Source organism: Somniosus microcephalus, chromosome 3 (genome assembly GCF_052327205.1).
Source record: "Somniosus microcephalus isolate GS21.2 chromosome 3, FLI_Smic_1.0, whole genome shotgun sequence".
Classification (NCBI taxonomy): Eukaryota; Metazoa; Chordata; class Chondrichthyes; order Squaliformes; family Somniosidae; genus Somniosus; species Somniosus microcephalus.
Window position 1 is genome coordinate 335,630,141 of NC_140989.1, and position 21,850 is coordinate 335,651,990.

A 21,850-nucleotide genomic window follows, 5' to 3' on the forward strand; every position below is an offset into this window, starting at 1 on the left:
CATTAATTATTCTGAGCTTTATTTACAGCTGAAGTAGCATGATTCAGCGCATTTATTATGGAAATTTTGTGTTGCTTGTGTGCATATAATGCAATTACTCACACATTTTAAACAGGGCCAGTATGCCTATCCATCCATAATAATAAAAAGTGGGTCAACATTCCTTAAATTGGTCCATATAGATGGCAGTTTCCAATAATTAAGCCTGGATGTAAAGCTACATCCTGTCCTTGTGTGACTACAGCAGGGTAACAATATTGTGGTATTCCATTATAATGGTATAATATTAATACTGCCTGTGCCAGAACTTGGGATGGTCCTGCGAACCAAACAAACTCCATCACCTCTCTGCGTACGTGGTAACTACACCACCAAATCTGGGTTGTTAGTATATTACCTTGTTTGTACCATTCACCAGCTTAAAGGAATACTCCAGGGTAAGGCACTATAATGGATTTATCCTCGAGCACTTCTGTAAACTTCTAATTACCACGAGGTGGCTGGCCTCCAAATTGGAAATGCTAGCTTCTCACTGATTACCAAGCTATATATTGAAACATGATTTCTAACTCAGCTTTAGGTGCCAGCAATCCCCACTGCTCGCTGCCTTCCATTATCATACCAGGAATAGCAATCTAGTTTTTATTTAAATTGAGAAACTTGGCCTAAAAGTCAAGGGCCTAGAAATTGGGTTCTGGCGCCAAGTTCACCTGGGCGCTGATTTTTGCGCTGCGTTGGGAGTAATACCGATCGCCAGAAATTCAGTTTCAGAAACCCTCGAGGGAGACGGGGCGAGGCTCGAGGCGCTCCGTGTCCCTCTTAGGGCGCTGAAACTGAATATCGCACGGCACGCTGCGGTACTGCAGGTCTTCCTCCCATTGTTAAGGGGGAGGGGCCTGCAACAGCGCGATCCCCGCTCGCGAGTGCCGGCAAAAGAGCCCGGCACCGAGGAGAAGTGCTGGGCTCTCGGGAAACAGCCGGCAATGCCGCCGGGGGGGGCGGGGGTCAGGAGGCCGGGGACGGAGGTGCTGGCAGGCGGCTGCCGAAAAAGGCGGCCGCCCCGCACCTCCACCTTAACTTGTGCCACTGCCGGCACAGCAAGGCCCCGTGAACCGGGCAGCGAACGGCGCTACAGCGGCGTCCGCTACCAAATATCGCGAACGGGGCGCTATTGGGGTGCTGCGCACACCGATGACGTCATCGGTGGCGGCGCAGCGCAACAGGCTAACGCCACCATTAGCGCCCCTGCTGAATATCGCGGGAGGCGCTACAGCCACTGACTGCCTCTTTAGGCGCTAACAGGTGGCGCTACTCACCCAATTTCTCCCCCAAGGCCTTTAGTAGGACGGCACAAATTTTTGAAGAGAAAAAAAACAAGATAAATGAAGAAATAGTGCTCAGATGATGCAAACTTGGCTTTGAATAGCCTAGATTGTAGGAGGAATGAGAAACTGAGGGAGGCAAGAAGTTCCATTTTTTTTGTGGAAAATAATAGTCTAAGAGCCAGCATGGTACTTTCGATTTCAACATAGCAAGGGTACAATAGCAAAATACTGTGGATGCTGGAAATCCGAAATAACAACAGAAAATGCTGGAAAAACTCAGCAGGCCAGGCAACATCCATGGAGAGAGAAATAGAGACAATGTTTCAGGTCGAAACCCTTCATCTTGACGTTGACTCTATTTCTCTCCACGGATGTTGCCTGGCCTGCTGAGTTTTTCCAGCATTTTCTGTTGTTATTTAGCAAGGGTACAACACAGGCAGGAAGAGTGTGCAGGATATATTTGAAGGTTAAGAGGATGAGGCAAAAAACTTTAAAGAAACAATGATAAATAGGTAATGGAATACTGAGAGAAAGAGAAGAAAAGCTGTAAGCACCTTCAGCAGCTCAGTGAGTAAATTCAGCATATAGTTGATTCATACAGTCCAGAAAACCATGTTTCGATTCCCAGTGTGTGCTGAGTTACTCAGCTAGCAGCTGGAGTGCAACAAGAGACTTCAATACCCCTCGGTGAGGGAGGGAGAAATTAAAAAGGTTTCCTGCTCCAGTGAGTTTCCCCAAATATATGAGCTGTATTCAAGTCTTGGACAGATTTGGGCTTTATAGGCAGCTAAGAGTCATGAAAAGGAGTATTTGAAGATGCCTTCAGCAATGGATGAGATGTGGGACTTGTCTTGGAGATCACAGGATGTCCAATAAAATCAATAGTTGAAGGACTATGGGTGGAACCACAAGTAAAATAAAGTACACGGTGATTGGACTTGCAAGAAACTTGTGGGGACACAGAAGAGATCAAAATGTAGTGATCATTCCTCTTGCAGTGCAATTGTTGGAAGGTTCTGGTACTGAGGGAAACGAGTGGATGTAGTTAGATGACAAGTTGAAGAGGCCACTGATATAGAGAAGCAACACAACAGTAGAAAGAATAGAGGCCTGCAGAAACCTTGGGGTTGATTTTCAGTGTGCCGTGAGGTGGGCTTTTAGGCGTGCGGGGGGCAAAAATCCCGAATTCGGGGGTCCCGACACCATCCCGCCCAAAACCCGCCTCCACGTAAGTTTCAAAGGAGGCGGGTACCTGCCCCGCACTGGGACCCGCTGACCCGAGGCGGGAAGGGATTAGTGCCAATTAACTGCCTGTTAACAGGTAGTTTTTAGCCTAATCCCTATTTTGAGAGGTGTCGTGTGGGATTCCCGATGGCTCCAAACCATGCCAGGTTACAGCAGGCGGGCCATCGGGTTGAAGGACTTGGAGGGGTCGAGATGTCGGTGTTCAGGTGAGTGATGGGTGCATGAGTGCAAAGGTAAGTGTGTTTGGTGTGTCTAAAGTGTGTAAAGAAGTTTAAATTACCTGTACTTACCTTTACAGCCTTTCTTCCTCTCGGCTTCGGGAGTCCATCATTCAGCCAGCACTGAAAGCAGAATGGCTGCGAGCTGTTAAAAGTGACAGCCTTCAGTTTTCAGTGCCAGCGTGATTTCTAACTGAGTCTGCGTAGAAGGACTCAGGTTAGAAGTAAGACTGTCAGTGTTTGACAGCTTCAAACAGCTGTGAAACACTGATATTTCATCTGTCAAAATGTCTTGACAGATGAAATTTCAGTCTGTGACGTCACCTGTTGCCGGGTGGCCCTTAATTGGCCTGCTGAGCCCGCTGGGTGGGCTCAACAAGGTCAATCAAGGGAAAATCGCGTGGATTGGCCGCATCTCGATGGAGGCGGGACTACAACCCGAAAGTTGTCGTCCCGCCTCCTTCCCGACTTCTGAATGAAAATCCAGCCCCTTGAGTCAGAGGGTGAACCTTTAGAGCTCTTATATAAATAATACTTTAAAAAAATGATAGGGGAAAAGAAAATTTAAATGTGTCTCAAACTCCTAAAACAACACTTCCTGTTGTCACGTTTTTGTCACACTTTGAGTCAACTTTTTCCATTATAAATTTCCATGTCCACATTTATAATGGAAAATACCTACATAAACCCGTCACTCCCGATTGTGCAATCTGGCCACCTGGTTTCCACAATTCTCTCAAAATGCTTTCTGAAATGTTTTCAACAGTCATTTGTTTCCTCCTGAAATTCCCAATGTTTAAAATAAGGGTTTGACCAAAATAAAAAGATTAAATTACACAAGTCTTTGTTGATGAAACAGATATGAAGGGACCATAGGAGGCCTTTTGCCACCTGCCTTTGTGGAGAACAAGTGAGATTGGGGGAAATGGATAGGAGTCAAGGGTAAGGGGTAGGAGTAGAGATGGGGTTGAGGGTGTGGTAGGAAGGTGAATGGGCATTGGGAAGGTGATGGGGGAGGGAACACAATAGGATCAAGGTGGTTCCTTTCCCTATCAGACCACACCATGCCACCTACCACTCAAAAGGAAAGAAGAAAAAGATAGAGAAGCAAAAGAGCTAAGGGGAGAGATGTGAAAGGGAAAGGGAGAGGCAGAACTGGAGGACAGATAGAGCAAGAAATAGCAACAAAAAAGCTAGTAGGCGCACACAATAGAGAGACCACATTATTTGACTCACTGCGTAGAACGGCAGGGGAGGTATTACAATCCTAGAGTTGGTAATGCTGTCAAAGTGTTCAGCTCACTGAAATCAAAGACCATTGCTGTAATGGTAATATCTGCGCAGAGGTGGCACTGTAACTTCTCTCAGCCTGTTACTGCGAACACTGCTAAAAGACACGAGGGGGTATTTTAACTCCCACTGCCCGGCAGAATGGGGCAGTGGAGGAGTGAATATTGAAGTGGTGATCCTTTTTCCTGAGGTCTTCTGCTCAGTGGCCTAGTGCCTGCTTGAATCAGACAACAGCTTCATGAATCTATGCAAAGGAGGCAATATAAAGGAACCCGATGAAACTTGAATGGACTACTCGATGAAGCGTGTGCCATGGATGTGCCACCTCAGTAAAATTTGGCACGCAAGAGGAAGAGGCCCAAAAAAGGTAAATGTTGAAATTATGTTTGTGAGGCCAGGAAAACCTCCACAAGAATAATCTGGGTTGCTTCTGCCCCAAACTCACCCCGCCCCTGCCCACCCCGCCACCACTGGAAATCGCACCCACCTCCAGACCTACTTTTGTGCAGGCTAGGTTGGCCTCTGGCTGCCTGATATTGTGCTGGCCTGGAGCCAGCAAGCTGCAGTGGGTGTGCAGCTCATGGTTTGTGTGTTAATGAGGCCCGGCTCTCAAAATAGACCACCCGCTCCACTGGTCGGCTGCCCGATAGTTAAATCCCCCCCCACTGTTTTCTCCAACTAGTTATGAATGCTTTTATGGGAGATGCACTAGTTTACAAATAAAACCCACAAGATGCTTGCATTTGAATTGAATAGAAATGTTTGGCCTCTCCCTCCTGGCACTTGGCTATATCTTGGTTGTTTTTGTTTTGATTGTGTATCAAAACAATCTAGACCATTTTCTGCAAATGCATCTGGCTTTTAACCCTACATGTACAGTGACAAAGAGAGAATCCATATCATGTTACCGTAGACAAAAAATCCTTGTTTTTTGTTACAGGGACAATTAATGGGGATTGTCACAAGAGGGAGGTAAAAATTCTGAAAGCCTTTGGTAGGATGGACATTGCTTTGAATTCTCTTCATCTTCTGGCAGCTGAAGGATGAGAAAGATTTCCAGGACATTCAGAGACAAGGGGCACAGACCCAGTTAGAGTGGACCTTCTTGAGCACAGCACAAGAGAAGTGGTACGGTAGCCTAGTGGTTAGTGGACCATCAACCTGGAGACCACCGAGTCTCATCATGGTAATGTGTGAAACTGAATTCAATAAATCTGGTCATTTGTGGGCTTGCATCAGATAATGACCATGAAAGCTACCAGATTGGTGTAAAAACCCAACTGGTTCGCTAATGTCCTTCAGGGAAGGAAACTTGCTACTCCGACCTGTTCTGGCACACAGGTGACTCCAGTCCCACACAACCTCGTTGATTCCTAATGCCCTCATGGCAAATATGGATGGGCAATAAATACTGCCTTGCCAATTTTGCACACTTGACAAGAGAGGCTGCTCTCTAGATTGGGATTCAGCTCTCAAGGTTGTTTCTGGCTGTCCCAGCAGAAAAATTGGCCTAGAAATTTGATTAGGCCAGAAAACGACCGGTGACACCACGGGCCAAGGTTAATGGCCACCTGCAAAATGAGCGCAGGCAGTTGCGGTATTTTGGTGCTGCCTGCTGATTTATATGAGCCGAACGCAGAACACGCGCTTTCCGGCGCTAACCTCAGCAGGAGGCCGAAGATTACGTCTGATGGATCGGTGCGCGCTCTCGGGCAATATGCTGTTTCGGATCATTTAGTGACGGCTCCTGGGTTTTGCTGGGTCAGGAGGTATCGAGTCCACTGATGGCCCTTTTAGGGTTAGAGCATTGTGCGCTGTAGCACATTAGGAGGCATTTGTTTGTCCACGGCTCCCTTTTTACTTTCGCAGACATTGGTCTGGGTCTTGTTTGGGGTCCGCAAATGGGTACCAGACTGCCCGTTACTCCCATCTTTGCTGGCTGCCGTAAGTCTACAGATGTTTCACCCAGATGGTTGCTGTATGGAGGTTTGTGCTCCACCATGGTGCTGGAGGGGGAGGAGGATGGGATGGGGATGCATATCTTGTAGCTAGCATTGACAGTGCACTAGCCTGCATATCGCATAGGGGATTCACTTCCTGGTGAGTGAGTCTTAAAGCACAGGCTCAGATCTGGAGGGACTGTGCCCGGAAACACCACATAAAGACTGTGGCATAGATGTCCTTAAAACATTGCATGAGAAATCAACTGACATAAATTTAAAAAAAGGGGGGGGGGGGGAACACGAACCTCGTGGTCAGGCGTTTACTGGTGTAAATTGTGCAGGACAAAGTTCACTTACATTTTTAACAACAGCAGACTTTTGAAGAACTCTTGGTGAGAATATGGTGTTAAGCCCTTTGACACAGACGTCCAAACTTTGCATCTTATTTTATCAGTTCCTAAACTAGAAAACCCAATGTATAAAATTTAAGGAAACGCAGTTTTGATTTTTTTTCTGAGATTCTTACAATTGTGGTACAGTATAGTTTATTTTAAAAATATTTACTTCCTGTAATGTTTGACTGACCAAGGGGGAGATTTGATGCATCTCATTGGAAGCAGTTTTCACTCCAATTACATCGTTACCAGTTATCTCAGCAGCTGTTTACTGTACAGGTTTTAGCTCACCGCCATTTTCTCCTGCCTCTACGTGCTGTCAATGGCTGCACGCATGGGCGTGCATTGGAGAGGGCAGCAAGATGAGCGGCGAGCTCCAAAATGGATGAGCGTGCGTCAATTCGGCTAATCCTGCTAATTAAAATACTTGCGGCGAGCGCAGGCAAAGACAGCGCTGTCGATCTGCTGAAAATGGTGGCCGGTGCAGGACCCGCCAGAAGCGGGCGGAAGTGAGGCAGCCACCATTTTTTTCAGCAAAACGGGCATTAACAGCCAGCGCTAAAGCCGCCAATTTCTAGGTCACATGTCCAGAGGTTGAAAGCTGAAGGAGCATGTGCACAATGGCAATCAACACTGATGTCTTTGTGCAGGAGACAAAGTCTCTGAAAAAGCTTTTACAAACTATAGGCTACTATTAATATGATTTAACCATGAAATTATAAATAAAACTATCAAAAAATTGCACTAGTAACAGAATGACTTGCTACTGATGACAGGAGAGGTGGAATACTAGAAAAGCCATATGCGTAAGCAAGGTCTAAAGATGTGCTAACATGGCACTTGTGTGTGTGGCATTAACCTCCCAACAGGACAATGTCCCAGTTGTTTCCTGTTAGATTACTTTTTATTCAAATACATAGAGATTAAACAATGACATTCATAAAAGTTACAAAATCAGATTTGTGATCTCAATCAGACATATACACTTGGCCACTAAACTGCTTCATTGGACTGAAAAAATTTGATGAATTATAACTAATGGTAACTAAATTTGTAACCTCTGAATTACAAGAGACACAATTGTTATCCAAAATTTCTGGGCTGGATTTTCATTCAGCAGTCGGGAAGGAGGCGGGACTACAACTTTCGGGTTCTAGTCCCGCCTCCATCGACGTCCAGCCAATCAACACGATTTTCCCTTGATTGAGCTTGTTGAGCCCGCCCAGCGGGCTCAGCAGGCCAATTAAGGGCCACCTGGCAACAGGTGACGTTACAGGCTGAAATTTCATCTGTCAAGAGTTTTTGACAGATGAAATATCAGTGTTTCACAGCTGTTTGAAGCTGTCAAACACTGACAGTCTGACTTCGAACCTGAGTCCTTCTACGCAGACTCAGTTAGAAATCTCACCGGCACTGAAAGCTGAAGGCTGTCACTTTTGACAGATCGCAGCCATTCAGCTTTCAGTGCCGGCTGAGTGATGGACTCCCGACGCCTAGAGGAAGAAAGGCTGTTAAGGAAAGTACAGGTAATTTAAACTTCTTTACACACTTTACACACACCAAACACACTTACCTTTGCACTCATGCACCTATCACTCACCTGTACACCGACATCTCGACCCCTCCAAGTCCTTCAACCCGACGGCCCGCCTCCTCTAACCTGGCGTGGTTTGGAGCCGTCGGGAATCCCACACGACACCCCTCAAAATAGGGATTAGGCTAAAAACTGCCTGTTAACTACCTAACATGTGGTTAATTGGCACTAATCCCTTCCCGCCTCGGGTCAGTGGGTCCCAGTGCGGGGGCGGGTACCCGCCTCCTTTGAAACTTACGTGGAGGCGGGTTTTGGGCGGGATGGTGTCGGGACCCCCGAATTTGGGATTTTTGCCCCCCCCCCCCCCCCGCATGCCTAAAATCCCGCCTCACGGCACACTGAAAATCTGGCCCTCTGTGTCACATTGACCAAACAAAAACATCTGCCCAAAATGAAACAACCCTCAAACTTAACTACTCCCAAGTAACAAATGGTATACATGCCAATGTTAGACTGCATACCTCCACTCCAGAGAAGGTACTACATAGAAAAATGTATGTTCCTCTCTTTGTTTCGCAACCCATACACCATTTTACATACTCAAGTCAACATACACTGCAACAGCACTTTGCATATTTGGTGGATACCTGTTTAAACCGCTTTGTATTAAGCAGCCCCAAGTTGTACCAATCAAAAATAACAAATTCCATGAAATTCCTTCTTGTGAAAGGGTTACAAGTTGTTGAACTCTTTCCCACCAAACAAAATTGTAAAAACATTTACCAAACTCCAAAATGCACCTCATCTTCACATAAGCAGCAATTTGGTGAAGATGATGGTGTATTTTTGACACTGGAAGAAGATAGTATGACAAGGAGATTACTTCATACTAGCATCACAGTACAGTCAGATCAAAGATAATTCTGCCAATAGAAAAAATAAGTTCAGCCAATTTCAAACACAGAACCAAGGAAAATTATTGTTGGCATAGCTCTTTAAGCCAAGGCAACCATTCCACATGAAGAGCTAACTCCTTCGCTTTATCCCCTTTTACACAAAAGTTACACACTCGTTAATGACAAACCAGCAAGATCCATACAAAAAATAAGCTATATAATAATAAATACATAATGTGAAAATCCTAGTAATGGGTTGCAACAAATTATATGTTTCTCCATCTCCTGCCAAACTCACTCCGAGTGCTTATATCATGACAGCTGTGTTGGCAAGACAGCAAAACTCAATATTGCACTATCTGGAAAGCCAAACTTGTGACAAAACTGAAGATTGTGTACATTAAAAAACTATAAAAATAGCTGGCTTGGAATATGTTACATTTATTGAACAATCTTAGGCTTTGAATGAGTTTTTTTTTTAAAGTACATTCATAATACTACAGCATTGTAACTATTATCAAGCAGCTATTTTTCTATTTTAATGCAATATTTAATTAAATTATGTCATTTGGATTTTGCTTTAATTTTTGTGATAAAATTGATACACATAGAATAATTATGCAACTATTAATGAGTGGTTCCTTAGACACTAAAGATGTACGCTTAAATACACACATTCAGCAGTACTATCAAATTCCAGTTGCCTACCATTCCTGTTCACTGTGTTCTCTAGACTGGCAACTGGCACAAATCACCATAGAGATTTAAACACTTACTGGATTGCATGGTTTTTGCAGAAATTGTTTGTGTGTATGCTCCTAAACCGTGTTCTGAGCGTGCTGCTAAACGGAAGTAGTACATTTTGTCTGGCTTCAGGCCTTCCACAGTGTATGAAGATCTAGGGTCAAAGATCACTTGTTCCTGTAAATAATGCATTGAAAATACAATGAGTTTTAAAAACATTAATTGATCAATTGCACCAACGTGGGATTTTCTTTGAATCCTATGCTGCACATGCCAAAGTGCAACTCAGTAATATTTTTAAAACTTCTCACATATATTTAATCTGAGGGGTGGATGAGGAGTATTTGGACAATGCTTTTGTACAACAATTTCTGTAGTTGGTTGAGCTGCTGGTACATAAGTTACACGGCATCTAATTTAATTTCCTATATCTAAGAGAAATAGAAAATAAATGCTAAATCTGATGGGAATAAAATTTCTATTTACAGCTGTCCTCCATTTCCTCCTTTTAAAACTGATTATTTACCTAGCGCAATACTTAACCTCCCGTTTCATGGCTTCATCCCATAGCTATTAATCACCAAGGTGGAAAATTATTCAAGGTTTTTTCAAAATGTAAGTGCATACCAATTGTATTTGCTTTGTCTAGCACACCAATATCATCGTCAAGAACATTTCAAGTTAGTTAAGCGTGACCGCCCCTTACTGAATTTTGCAGTGTTTTAACAATATATGTCTTCTAACACAGTAGATTCTTTAATCATTTCAAAGATTTTCCATACAACTGGGTAAACTTACCAATTTATAACTTCATGGACTTGAAATTGCGGTCGGAGGCTTCCCGCGGGCGAATGCCTCCGCACCGCAAGTAAAATCCGTACTTACCTGATGGTTCCGGACCTACAAAGGCTCGCACTCCTGGGCCTGCGTAAAGGCCTACATATCCCAGGGTGCACGCAGTTCGCAAGCATCCCTGGGATCACGTGGGCCGGCCCAACCAATCAAAAAGGAAACAAAGGTGTGGATAAAAAATATAAGTAAAAATGTAATAGGACTCTAATTTCTCTCCACGGATGTTGCCTGGCCTGCTGAGTTTTTCCAGCATTTTCTATTGTTATTCGGGGGATTCCCTTTATGCTTATGGGGATTCCATTTATGTACGGAATCTCCATAAGCATAATAGGAATCACCCAAAAAATACATTTTCACACAACCTAAATAAAAATAAATCACGTTTAAAATTAATTAAAATAAAATTTAATTAAACATTTAAAAAAATTTAACTTTCTGAAAAATAAATTTTAACATTTTTGAAGGGGCCAAACATAACCTAAACTAATTTTAAAGGTTTTTGAATGTTTAAATGATTTTTAAAAATTGATTTTAATATTTATTTAAACCCTCACGCTGGTAAAAAAGGCCTTACGCCTGCTTTTACCAGGCGTAAAGATTTTCATGGGCATTCGTTAACCCTGCGCCAGTGAATGTCCATTTCCTTCAGATTCGTACAATCTGTCAAGCTGAAACTTGAAAATCCGGGCCCATGTCTCTTGGCCCTTTTAAAATAATAAGCAATGTTCGCTATTTTCCAATCCTGATGATCTTCTCGAATTTAGTGAGCTTACAAAGATTTTATTTAAAACTACGTTAAATTCCTGCCCCCATTTTCCTTCAGAAGATTATCAGGTTCAAACCCTGGTTTGTGCTGAATTAGACAGTTGGGCACAATTGAGGATGATACAATTTGCTTTACCACTCCTGGACAAGAAAGAGAAAAAGTTAGGATCCAGACTTCTGATCCCTATCCAAAGACCCCTACCGTCAGCAGGGGTTAGGATTAGGCTTAGTTACGATTGCTCTCATCATTTAACAGCCAAACACTCACTGTTCAAGTTCACATATGAAAATAGCCACTTGGAAGAGTTACTGTTAGTCTGCCAATGTCTATAAAAATTGCACCCCAGCAAAAGCCACTGCCTTACAGAAAGGAGGAGTGAGGGAGAAAAGAACTAAGTATTGTCTGTAATTCAAGCAATGAACAAGGTGATAGGTCCTGTAGGCAATCTGACATCTTCTGCATTCACTGAACTTTCATCTCAAAATTATACTGAAATTGTGTAGTACACTGGAAAGCAGGAATCATTCATACCTTTGTCACTGACTAACTCAATAGGAGTCTTGCATGTCCCTTTATTATTCTTCCCCCCCCCCCCCCATAGATTTGGATTCCATCATACCTCTTTGCCATCGATTTCCTCCGAGTACATCAGTTCATATTTGGTAATTTTCTCTTGCTGACGTAACACCCAGGAGAGTGCAATGCTGGTATCAGACTCTGCTTCAGCTTGGAACTCGGCTGGCTGAGCAGGAACTGCAGGAGGGAATCCAAAGTAAACAATTGTTCTGCTAAAAGGAACAATCCTATATTCAACCTTTTAGTATATATATGATCTATACAGCCCTATCGTACTTAAAAGCTTGGAAAACAAATTTGATTTTTCTTAAATAATTTTCCTAGTAGCAATTCTGCTGAAGCAATCTGTCAGAACTGTCTCACTCTAGTGTATACTGTAGTACAAACTTCAAATAAGTGGTTCTCCATCAGGAACAAAGTCTTCCATGTTATCAACCTCTACTTTCAACACACATTTTCTTTTTAGCCTGTATGTAACATTGTTAGTTTAGAATTGATGGAGGAACACAAAATGATCTTCTGTTGAGAATATACAATGAAGAAATTGTACTTGTACACATGCTTAAGGGATATACTTGAGGAACAAAGTAATATACCCTGATGCAGTGCCCTTCTGTTCCATTGATATTTTCTTCACAGATGCTATAAGCCATCAATATTGTTCCTTAGCTGGTGTACCAGAAGGTGCACGTGAGCAGAGCAACAGTCACACTTTAACAAGTTCAGTCTAACAAGCCTGCATGCACTCTGGGCTGGATTTTGAAAGGGTCAGTGGGCGCGATCAGTGGTGGGTCAGGTGAGAAAGTGTTTTTTCTCCCCAGCGGGTCAGGACCCTGCCGCCACACGCCTTTACCAAATGTTGGGTCTGTCAGCGCTGAGCAGACCTGACACACAGCGGCAGGTTCACAATTCAGTGACTTGTTTAAAGCCACTTAAGAATGAATTTCAGCTCACCTTCTGCATTTGACAGCTCACCCACGGGGTCCACGCTGGTTGTGGACCATGTCTGTCAAGCTGAGGTGGTAGTTCAGTGGCCATTGTATCAGCTGTTGAGTTGACAGCTTCGAATGTACAGTAAAAGCTCCCACCTTATCTTCCCTCAGCCACAAACTCTTCCTCACTGCATTTCCACAACAGATTCACCATGTTGCAAGTTTTTACACAAGTCTCCATCCAGTCTGACCTCATTACCTCTCACCGTTGACAGATCGCTTCACCTGTCATCTATTCCATCAGCATGGGTGCCATTTATACTCTCTCACCTTGGTCCTCAGAATCCCACCACGATCAGCCCCTACACCAGCAGCATCAACAACACTACCAACCTTCTCCGCAATCACCTGATGCTGCACAGGACAGAGGGCATCAGCACCCAGGGATGGCCTCACCATGGCCAGGTTTACTTCACTTGACACTGTACACCCTGGCTGCCACATGATGCGCCATGTTGGCACCACCCCACACCAACACCATAAAGTATCCCTACAATGCCCAAGCCATTCTTTTCACACCCAACACCATTGTGTGTGTGTGGGGGGGGGGGGGGGGGGAGGGTAACGTTATGTCTCACCATTCACTGTAACTCACTAAGCCACTTCCAAAGGAGTACACAAATCTGTCCAAGAATGCAAAGTGTTGAAAATAAAGGTTTCGATGTTTGACAGCACATTAACAGAAACTTCACATGAACATTGGTTAAAACACCCAAGTGCCTGCCCTTGTGTGTTGTTAGTTGGTATGATTGCACTAGGATGAGGGTGAGTGTGAGGGGTGGCTAGTGAGATGGGATGTGGTAATGTAGATAGAGAGGGATGGGCGGAGGTGCAGGGTAAGTTGGTGTGAGTAAGGATGTGCAGGAGTAGGGTAGGGAAGGCAGAGTGATGGGAATGTGATGAGAGGCACAGCAGGATGAGGTTGAGTGTGGCTTTGTACTAATGTTTTGTAATCTACTGAGATCATTGAAACGTTTCTGACACTGTACTCGGGTCCTCCTGACCACATCCCTGCTTGTGCCCTCCTCTGCAATGTGCAACCAGGCTGTGTTGATCTCCCAGGGAGGTCTCTTCCGCCCATGGGAAGGGAAGAGGACCTCCCTGTGTGCTGTGACTTCCTCCATAAGCACGTGGAGGGAGTCATGGGAGAACATGGGTGCAGCCCTGTACCTCTGTGCAGTGCTCGTCAGTGTTTGCAGCACCTCAATGCTGTAGAACACAGACAGCACAAATGTCAAAATAAATTTGGCCATAATCAAGTAAGTAGTCAGGAAACTACACTGTAAACTAAGTTACCTAATTACAAATTTAATTAAATAAAACAAGGTCATATAGGAATGGCAGTGCAGGTGGTGTGCTGCAATTGCAGCATGTGGGAGTTTGTGGAGAGCATTGTGATCCCAGAAAACCACGTTTGCAGAAAGTGCCTGCATCTTGAGGAACTTCAGCTCAGAGCTTTTGAGCTAGAGTCTGAGGTGCAGACATTGCGGGGCACCAGGGGTGGGGAGGGCTACCTGGTCACTTTGATCCAGGAGGCAGTCACACCCCTTAGGTTAGATAGTGGTATAGGTCTGATTCATGGACAGGGACAGGGAGGGTGTGACTGCAACTCAGGCAGGTAAGGGGACCCCAGGTGCTGTGCTGGAGGAGCCTCAGCCTTTGCCCTTGTCCAACAGGCATGAGGTTCTTGCTACCTCTGTGGATGAGGGAAAAGCTTGTAGGATGGATGAGCAAGCTGACCATGGCACCATGGTGCAGGAGGCCATTCAAGTGGGGGGAGTGAAAGGGAATGTAGTTGTGGTAGGGGACAGTATAGTCAGGGGGATAGATACCCTTCTCTGCAGTCGCGACCTAGAGTTTCGAAGGTTGTGCTGCCTGCCCAGTGCCAGGGTTAAAAACATCTCCTTGTGGCTGGAGGAGAACTTGGAGTGGGAGGGGGAGGGGGAGGATCCAATTGTCGTGGTCCATGTAGGAACAAACGGCATAGGTAGAACTAGGAATGAGGTTCTGCTGAGTGAGTTTGAGGAGCTTGGATCCAAATTAAAAAGCAGAATCTCAAAGGTGATAATTTCTGGATTGTTACCTGGGCCACGCGCAAACTGGTATAGGGACAAACAGATTAGAGGTTTAAATGCGTGGCTCAAGAAGCGGTGTGGGAGGAAAGGGTTTTAATTCATGGGGAACTGGCATCAGTACTGGTGAAAGAGGGAGCTGTTCCGTTGGGATGGGCTCCACTTAAACCAGGCTGGGTCCCGTGTACTGGCGAACCGAATAACTAGGGCAGCGAACAGGGCTTTAAACTAATGAAGGGGGGGGGGGGGGGGCGGGGGGAGGTGTGTGGTGGTGGAAGGATTCAGGAAAGAGTAAATTTTAATGCAGCGAGAGAAATGTCAAGGCTCTAGAGCAGAGTAGAGCTTTGGGTAAAAATGAGCAGAGTGGGTCAGGAAGGGACAGAGAGAGTAACAAAGGTAATAAGGCATCAGTGACTAAGGTGACATCAGGGAAAAATAGAAATAAGTCAAAGCTAAAGGCACCATATCTGAATGCACGAAGCATTTGCAACAAAAAATGAATTAATAGCGCAGATAGAAATTAATAGGTTTGATCTAATAGCCACTACAGAGACGTGTTTGCAATGTGGCCAAGGTTGGGAACTAAATATTCCAGGATACTTAACTTTTAGAAGAGATAAGCAAAATGGAAAAGGAGGAGGGGTAGCCCTGATAATAAAGGATGGGATAAAGACAGTAGAGAGAAAGGATCTTAGCTCCGAAAATCAAGAAGTAGAATCCGTTTGGGTGGAGCTAAGAAACAGCAAGGGGCAGAAAACATTGGTGGGAGTTGTTTATAGGTCCCTAAACAGTAGTTGTAATGTAGGGCAGAGTATAAATCAGGAAATTAGAGGCATATGTAACACGGGTAATACAGTAATCATGGGGGACTTTAATCTACATATAGACTGGGCAAACCAAATTTGCAGTAATAGAGTGGAGGACGAATTCATGGAATGTTTGCAAGATAGTTTTCCAGATCAGTATGTTTACGAACCAACTAGGGAACAGGTTATTTTAGATCTAGTATTGTGAAACGAGAAAGGGTTAATTCATAACCTTGTAGTAAAAGGAGCCTTTAGGGAAGAGTTTTATATTGAGTTTAAAAGTGATTTAGTTAAATCCGAAACTAGGGTCTTAAATCTAAACAAAGCAAACTACATAGGTATGAGGGCCGAGTTGGCTAAGGTAGATTGGGAAACTACATTAAAAGGTATGATGGTAGACAAGCAATAGTTAGCATTGAAAGAATTAATTACATAATTTACAACAAATATACATTCCTTTAAGGAACAAAAACCCCACAGGAAAAGTGGTCCAACCACAGCCAATGAGAGAAGAGGCTTATAATATTGCCAAAATAGTAAGCTTGAGGATTTGGAGGATTTTAGAATTCAGCAAAGGAGGACCAAGAAATTGATAAAGAAAGGGAAATAGAATATGAGAGTAAATTAGCAAGAGACATAAAAAACAGACTGTAAAAGCTTCCATAGGTATGTAAAAAGTAAATGTGGGTCCCTTCCAGGCTGAGACAGGAGAAATTATAATGGGGAACAAGGAAATGGCAGAGAAATTAAACAAATACTTTGGCCGCGATTTTATTAATGAGGCGGGTTGGGTGCGGGTCAGGTGCTTTCCGGCTTCCAGTCCCGCCCCCAACTGCATCCGGCCCACAGACGTGATTTTGCCTTGATTGACACGGTTAAGCTCGCCCTGCAGGCTTGCCAGCCAATTAAGAGGAAGCGAGTCAGATGATGTCATTTGATGATGTGTCATCTGCCGGTTTCCTTAAAGGGACCACGCACAATTTAATTTTGACAGTTGATTTCTCAGTGTTTGACAGCACTGAGGTGCTGAAAACACTGACAATCACTGCACAAAGATGACCTCTTGCACCCAGGTTCTCAAATGACTCCCTCCATGGGCTGGAATAGATGGCAGCTGCAGGTGAGGTGGCAGAAGTGATCTGTCACTGGTGGGAGAGGTTCTCCCAGTGAGGTGGCACTGGACATGGATTTTAAAATTTGTAACCTAAAGAAAAGTGTAAATGTATTAAAAATGCAGTTCCCAATATTTTCTTTCCTCTGAGACTTACCATGTGCAAAATTGGATCCTTCACACCACTTCCGCAGCTGTCCTCAATCCAGAAACATTACAGCAGACTCACAACACACCACACTTACCTGGCGTGGTGTCTGTACATCGGGAAACCCAAGCCAGAAGCGGCAAAATTCAAAAATAGGCTGTCAACTTCTGGCAACTACCCGTTAATAGGCAGGTAATTGCCTTTAATCCTCTTCCTGCCGCTAGGTGTCGGGTCCATTCACAAATCGGGGACCCGACACATGGGAAAGTTGTTTGGAGGCGGGTTGATGGCGGGATCGCAACCCGCCGTCAATCAAAATTATTTAACCTTGGACCCACCTCCAAACCTGCCCTCTGAGTGCCGGCAAAATTCAGCCCTTTGTGTCTGTCTTCACAGAAGAAGACGCAAAAGACTTCCCGGAAATAGTGGAGAACCAAGGGTCTAGCGAGAATGAGGACCTGAAAGAAATTAGTATTAGTAAAAAAAGTGCTGGAGAAATGAATGGGAATGAAAGCCGATAAATCACCTAGACCTGATGGCCTACATCCTAGGGTTTTGAATGAGCTAGTGGATGCCTTAGTTGTCATTCTCCAAAATTCCATAGATTCTGGAACAATTCCCGCAAATTGGAAGTTAGCAAATGTAACCCCACTATTTAAGAAAGGAGGGTGAGAGAAAACGGGGAACTACAGACCAGTTAGCCTGACATCAATAGTAGGGAAAACGCTAGAATCTATTATTAAGGACGTGGTAACAGGGCACTTAGAAAATAATAATACGATTGGGCAGTGTCAACATGGATTTATAAAACGGAAATCGTGTTTGATGAGTCTGTTAGAATTTATTGAGGTTGTAAGTAGCAGAATAGATAAGGGGGAATCAGTGGATGTGGTGTATTTGGATTTTCAGAAGGCATTTAATAAGGTGCCACACAAGAGGTTATTAAACAAAATTAGGGCTCATGGGATTGGGGGTAATACACTAGCATGGATTGAGGATTGGTTAACGGACAGAAAACAGAGAGTAGGAATAAACGGGTCATTTTCGGGTTGGCAGGCTGTAACTAGTGGGGTACCGCAAGGATCAGTGCTTGGGCATCTGCTATTCACAATCTATATCAATGATTTGGATGAGGGGACCAAATGTAATATATTTAAGTTTGCTGATGATACAAAGCTGGCTGAGAATGTAAGTTGTGAGGAGGATGCAAAGAGGCTTCAAGCGGATATAGAGAGGTTAAGTGAGTGGGCAAGAACATGGCAAATGGAATATAATGTGGAGAAATGTGAAGTTATCCACTTTGGTAGGGAAAATAGAAAAGCAGGGTATTTTTTAAATGGTGAGAGATTGGGAAATGTTGGTGTTCAGAGGGACCTGGGTGTCCTTGTACACAAATCACTGAAAGTTAACAAGAGTACAGCAAGCAATTAGGAAAGCAAATGGTATGTTGGCCTTTATTACAAGAGGATTTAAGTATAAGAGTAAAGAAGTCTTGCTGCAATTATATAGGGCCCTGGTGAGACCACACCTGGAGTAGTGTGCATAGTTTTGGTCTCCTTACCTAAGGAAGGATATACTTGCCATAGAGGGAGTGCAACGAAAGTTCACCAGACTGAATCCTGGGATGGGGCGATTGTCCTATGAGGACAGATTGAGTAGACTAGGCCTATATTCTCTAGAGTTTAGAAGAATGAGAGGTGATCTCATTGAAATATACAAAATTCTTACAAGGCTTAACAGGGTAGGCGCAGGGAGGATGTTTCCCCTGGCTGGGGAGTCTAGAACCAGGGGTCACAGTCTCAGAATAAGGGGTCAGCCATTTAGACTGAGATAAGGAGAAATTTCTTCACTCAGAGGGTGGTGAATCTTTGGAATTCTCTACCCCAGAGGGCTGTGGACTCTTAGTCGTTGAGTATATTCAAGACAGAGATTGACAGATTTTTGAATATTAAGGGAATCAAGGGATATGGGGATAGTGTAGGAAAGAGGAGTTGAGGTAGAAGATCAGCTATGAGCTTACTGAATGACAGAGCAGGCTCGAAGGGCCTAATGGCCTAATCCTGCTCCTATTTCTTATGTTTAAGGAAGCCGGCTGATGACACGTCATCAAATGACATCACCAGACCCACTTCCTCTAATTGGCGGGGAAACGCGCTGGGCGGGTTTAACAAGCCCAATCAAGGGAAATTCATTCTACACAGCGGGATGGAGTCAGCAACGGGGTTAGGACTCGCCACCGACGTCACCCACCACGGATCTGCCGAGGTTTGTAAAATCGCAGCCTCCATTATAATACAGCATATGTGCTGTCGCAATAACCCCAAGATTATTTAGATTTTTTACAAAAACACCCTTCGAAATGTTAATTCACTTTTATAAGCATAAGTTTTTCAGACCATGCTCAAGCCAGTGAATATTAAACATGAGCTTCAGCACAGAGCTTGAAGACAGAGCTGTGAGTTCACAAACAGAGTGAAATCGCAAGCAGAGTGGAGGAATTTTATGAGCACAGGAATTTGGTGGAGAGGAGGAAGGCGGTGGAGACTTCTGACTAAAAAAAAAAGGAATGGAGCCACAGAACCCAAGGTCTTTTAAGTTAATAGACATGAGAGCGGACCTGCGGGAGAGCCAGAGGTGCGGCCGCAGATAAAGGTAGGCCCAAGAGCCCGGAGGGAGCGCGAGTGTCAGGGAGCAAGTTAAGTGATGTCAGCGCAAGGAAAGGAGCTGATTGGTGAGTTGTTGGTGATTGTTTTTTTTTGTCTTAAGTTTATTTCTGTTAAGTTACTTAATAGTCTATTAAGTAGAGGCATGGCAGGGCACCTTGGTCCCGTGGAATGCCATCTTGTGGCATGTGGGTACTCCAGGACGTTTCATGTGTCGTGGACAACTACATGTGCAGGAAGTGTCGTCAGCTGGAGGAACTCAGGCTCCAGATTTCGGAGCTTGAGCAGCAGCTGGCGTCACTGCGGTGCATCCGTGAGGCTGAGAGCTATGTGGATAGCACGTTTCAGGAGGTGGTCACCCTGCAGCGTAAGGCTGTTTTTTTTTTTATTCGCTTATGGGATCTGGGCGTCGCTGGCAAGGCCAGCATTTATTGCCCTTCCCTAGTTGCCCTTGAGAAGGTGGTGGTGAGACACCTTCTTGAAGCGCTGCAGTCCGTGTGGTGAAGGTACTCCCACAGTGCTGTTAGGTAGGGAGTTCCAGGATTTTGACCCAGCGACGATGGAGGATCGGCAATATACTTCTAAGTCAGGATGTTGTGTGACTTGGAGGGGAACTTGGAGGTGGTGGTGTGCCCTTGTCCTTCTAGGTGGAAGAGGTCGCGGGTTTGGGAGGTGCTGCCGAAGAAACCTTGGCGAGTTACTTCAGTGCCTCCTTGTAGATGGTACACACTGCAGCCACGGTACGCCGGTGGTGGAGGGAGTGAATGTTTAAGGTGTTGGATGGGGTGCCAATCAAGAGGGCTGCTTTGTCCTGGATGGTGTCGAGCTTCTTGAGTTGTTGCAACTGCATTCATCCAGGCAAGTGGAGAGTATTCAATCACACTCCTTACTTGTGCCTTGTAGATGGTGGAAAGGCTTTGGGGAGTCAGGAGATCAGATGCTCGCCGCAGAATACCTAGCCTCTGACCTGCTCTTGTTGCCACAGTATTTATGTGGCTGGTCCAGTTAAGTTTCTGGTCAATGGTGACCCCCAGGATGTTGATGGTGGGGGATTCAGTGATGGTAATGCCATTGAATGTCAAGGGGAGTTGGGTAGCTTCTCGCTTGTTGGAGATGGTCATTGCCTGGCACTTCTGTGGCGCGAATGTTACCTGCCATTTATCAGCCCAAGCCTGAACGTCGTCCAGGTCTTGTTGCATGCGGGAATGGACTGCTTCATTATCTTTGGAGTTGTGAATGGCACTGAACACTGTGCAGTCATCAGCGAACATCCCCATTTCTGACCTTATTTTGGAGGAAAGGTCATTGATGAAGCAGCTGAAGATGGTTGGGCCTAGGACACTGCCCTGAGGAACTCCTGCAGCAATGTCCTAGGGCTGTGATGACTGACCTTCAATCACCACAACCATCTTCCTTTGTGCTAGGTATGACTCCAACCAGTCGAGCATTTTCCCCGATTCCCACTGACTTCAGTTATACTAGGTCTCCTTGATGCCACACTCGGTCAAATGGTGCCTTGATGTCAAGGGCAGTCACTCTCACCTCACCTCTGCAATTCAGCTCCTTTGTTCATGTTTGGGCCAAGGCTGTAATGAGGTCGGAAGCCGAGTGGTCTTGGCGGAACCCAAACTGGGAATCAGTGAGCAGGTTATTGGTGAGTAAGTGCTGCTTGAAAGCACTGTCGATGACACCTCCATCACTTCGCTGATGATTGAGAGTAGAGTGGTGGGGCAGTAATTGGCCGGGTTGGGTTTGGCCTGCTTTTTGTGGACAGGACATACCTGGGCAGTTTTCCACATTGTTGGATAGATGCCAGTGTTGTAGCTGTACTGGAACAGCTTGGCAAGAGGCGCAGTATGCAGGCAGGGAGGGAATGGGTGACCGTCAGACAGACAAGGAGGACCAGGCAGGTAGTGTAGGAGTCCATAGTGCATCTCGCTCTCCAACCATCTGGGTGATGGCTGCACTCCCCAGAGGAACCAATGCCAAGTCCATGGCACCACAGGTGGCTCAGCTGCACAGGGGGGAGGAGGAAGATCGGGAAAGCAATAGTGATAGGAGATTCAATAGTTAGGGGAACAGACAGGCGTTTCTGTGGCCGCAGACGTGATTCGAGGATGGTATGTTTCCTCCCTAGTGCCAGGGTTAAGGATGTCACTGAGCGGCTGCAGAACATTCTGAGGGAGGAGGGTGAACAGCTGTCGATATTGGTACCAACGACATAGGAAGAAAGAGGGACGAGGTCCTGCAGGCAGATTTTAGGGAGCTAGGAAA

General features: G+C 45.0%; 1 protein-coding gene across 11 annotated transcripts in view; it reads right to left on the reverse strand.

Annotated features, from left to right (window-relative positions):
- LOC147122263 (receptor-type tyrosine-protein phosphatase F-like) overlaps nt 1–21,850 on the reverse strand; it is a 654,652-nt gene that overhangs the window by 172,333 nt on the left and 460,469 nt on the right. For all 11 annotated transcript variants that reach the window (XM_085983216.1, XM_085983218.1, XM_085983215.1 and 8 more), the window contains exons 9-10: nt 11,828–11,961; nt 9,623–9,767 (exon numbers count right to left, since the gene is read on the reverse strand). In XM_085983216.1, coding sequence (XP_085839342.1) covers nt 9,623–9,767; nt 11,828–11,961 — 279 coding nt within the window. The remainder of the gene's footprint in view (nt 1–9,622; nt 9,768–11,827; nt 11,962–21,850) is intronic.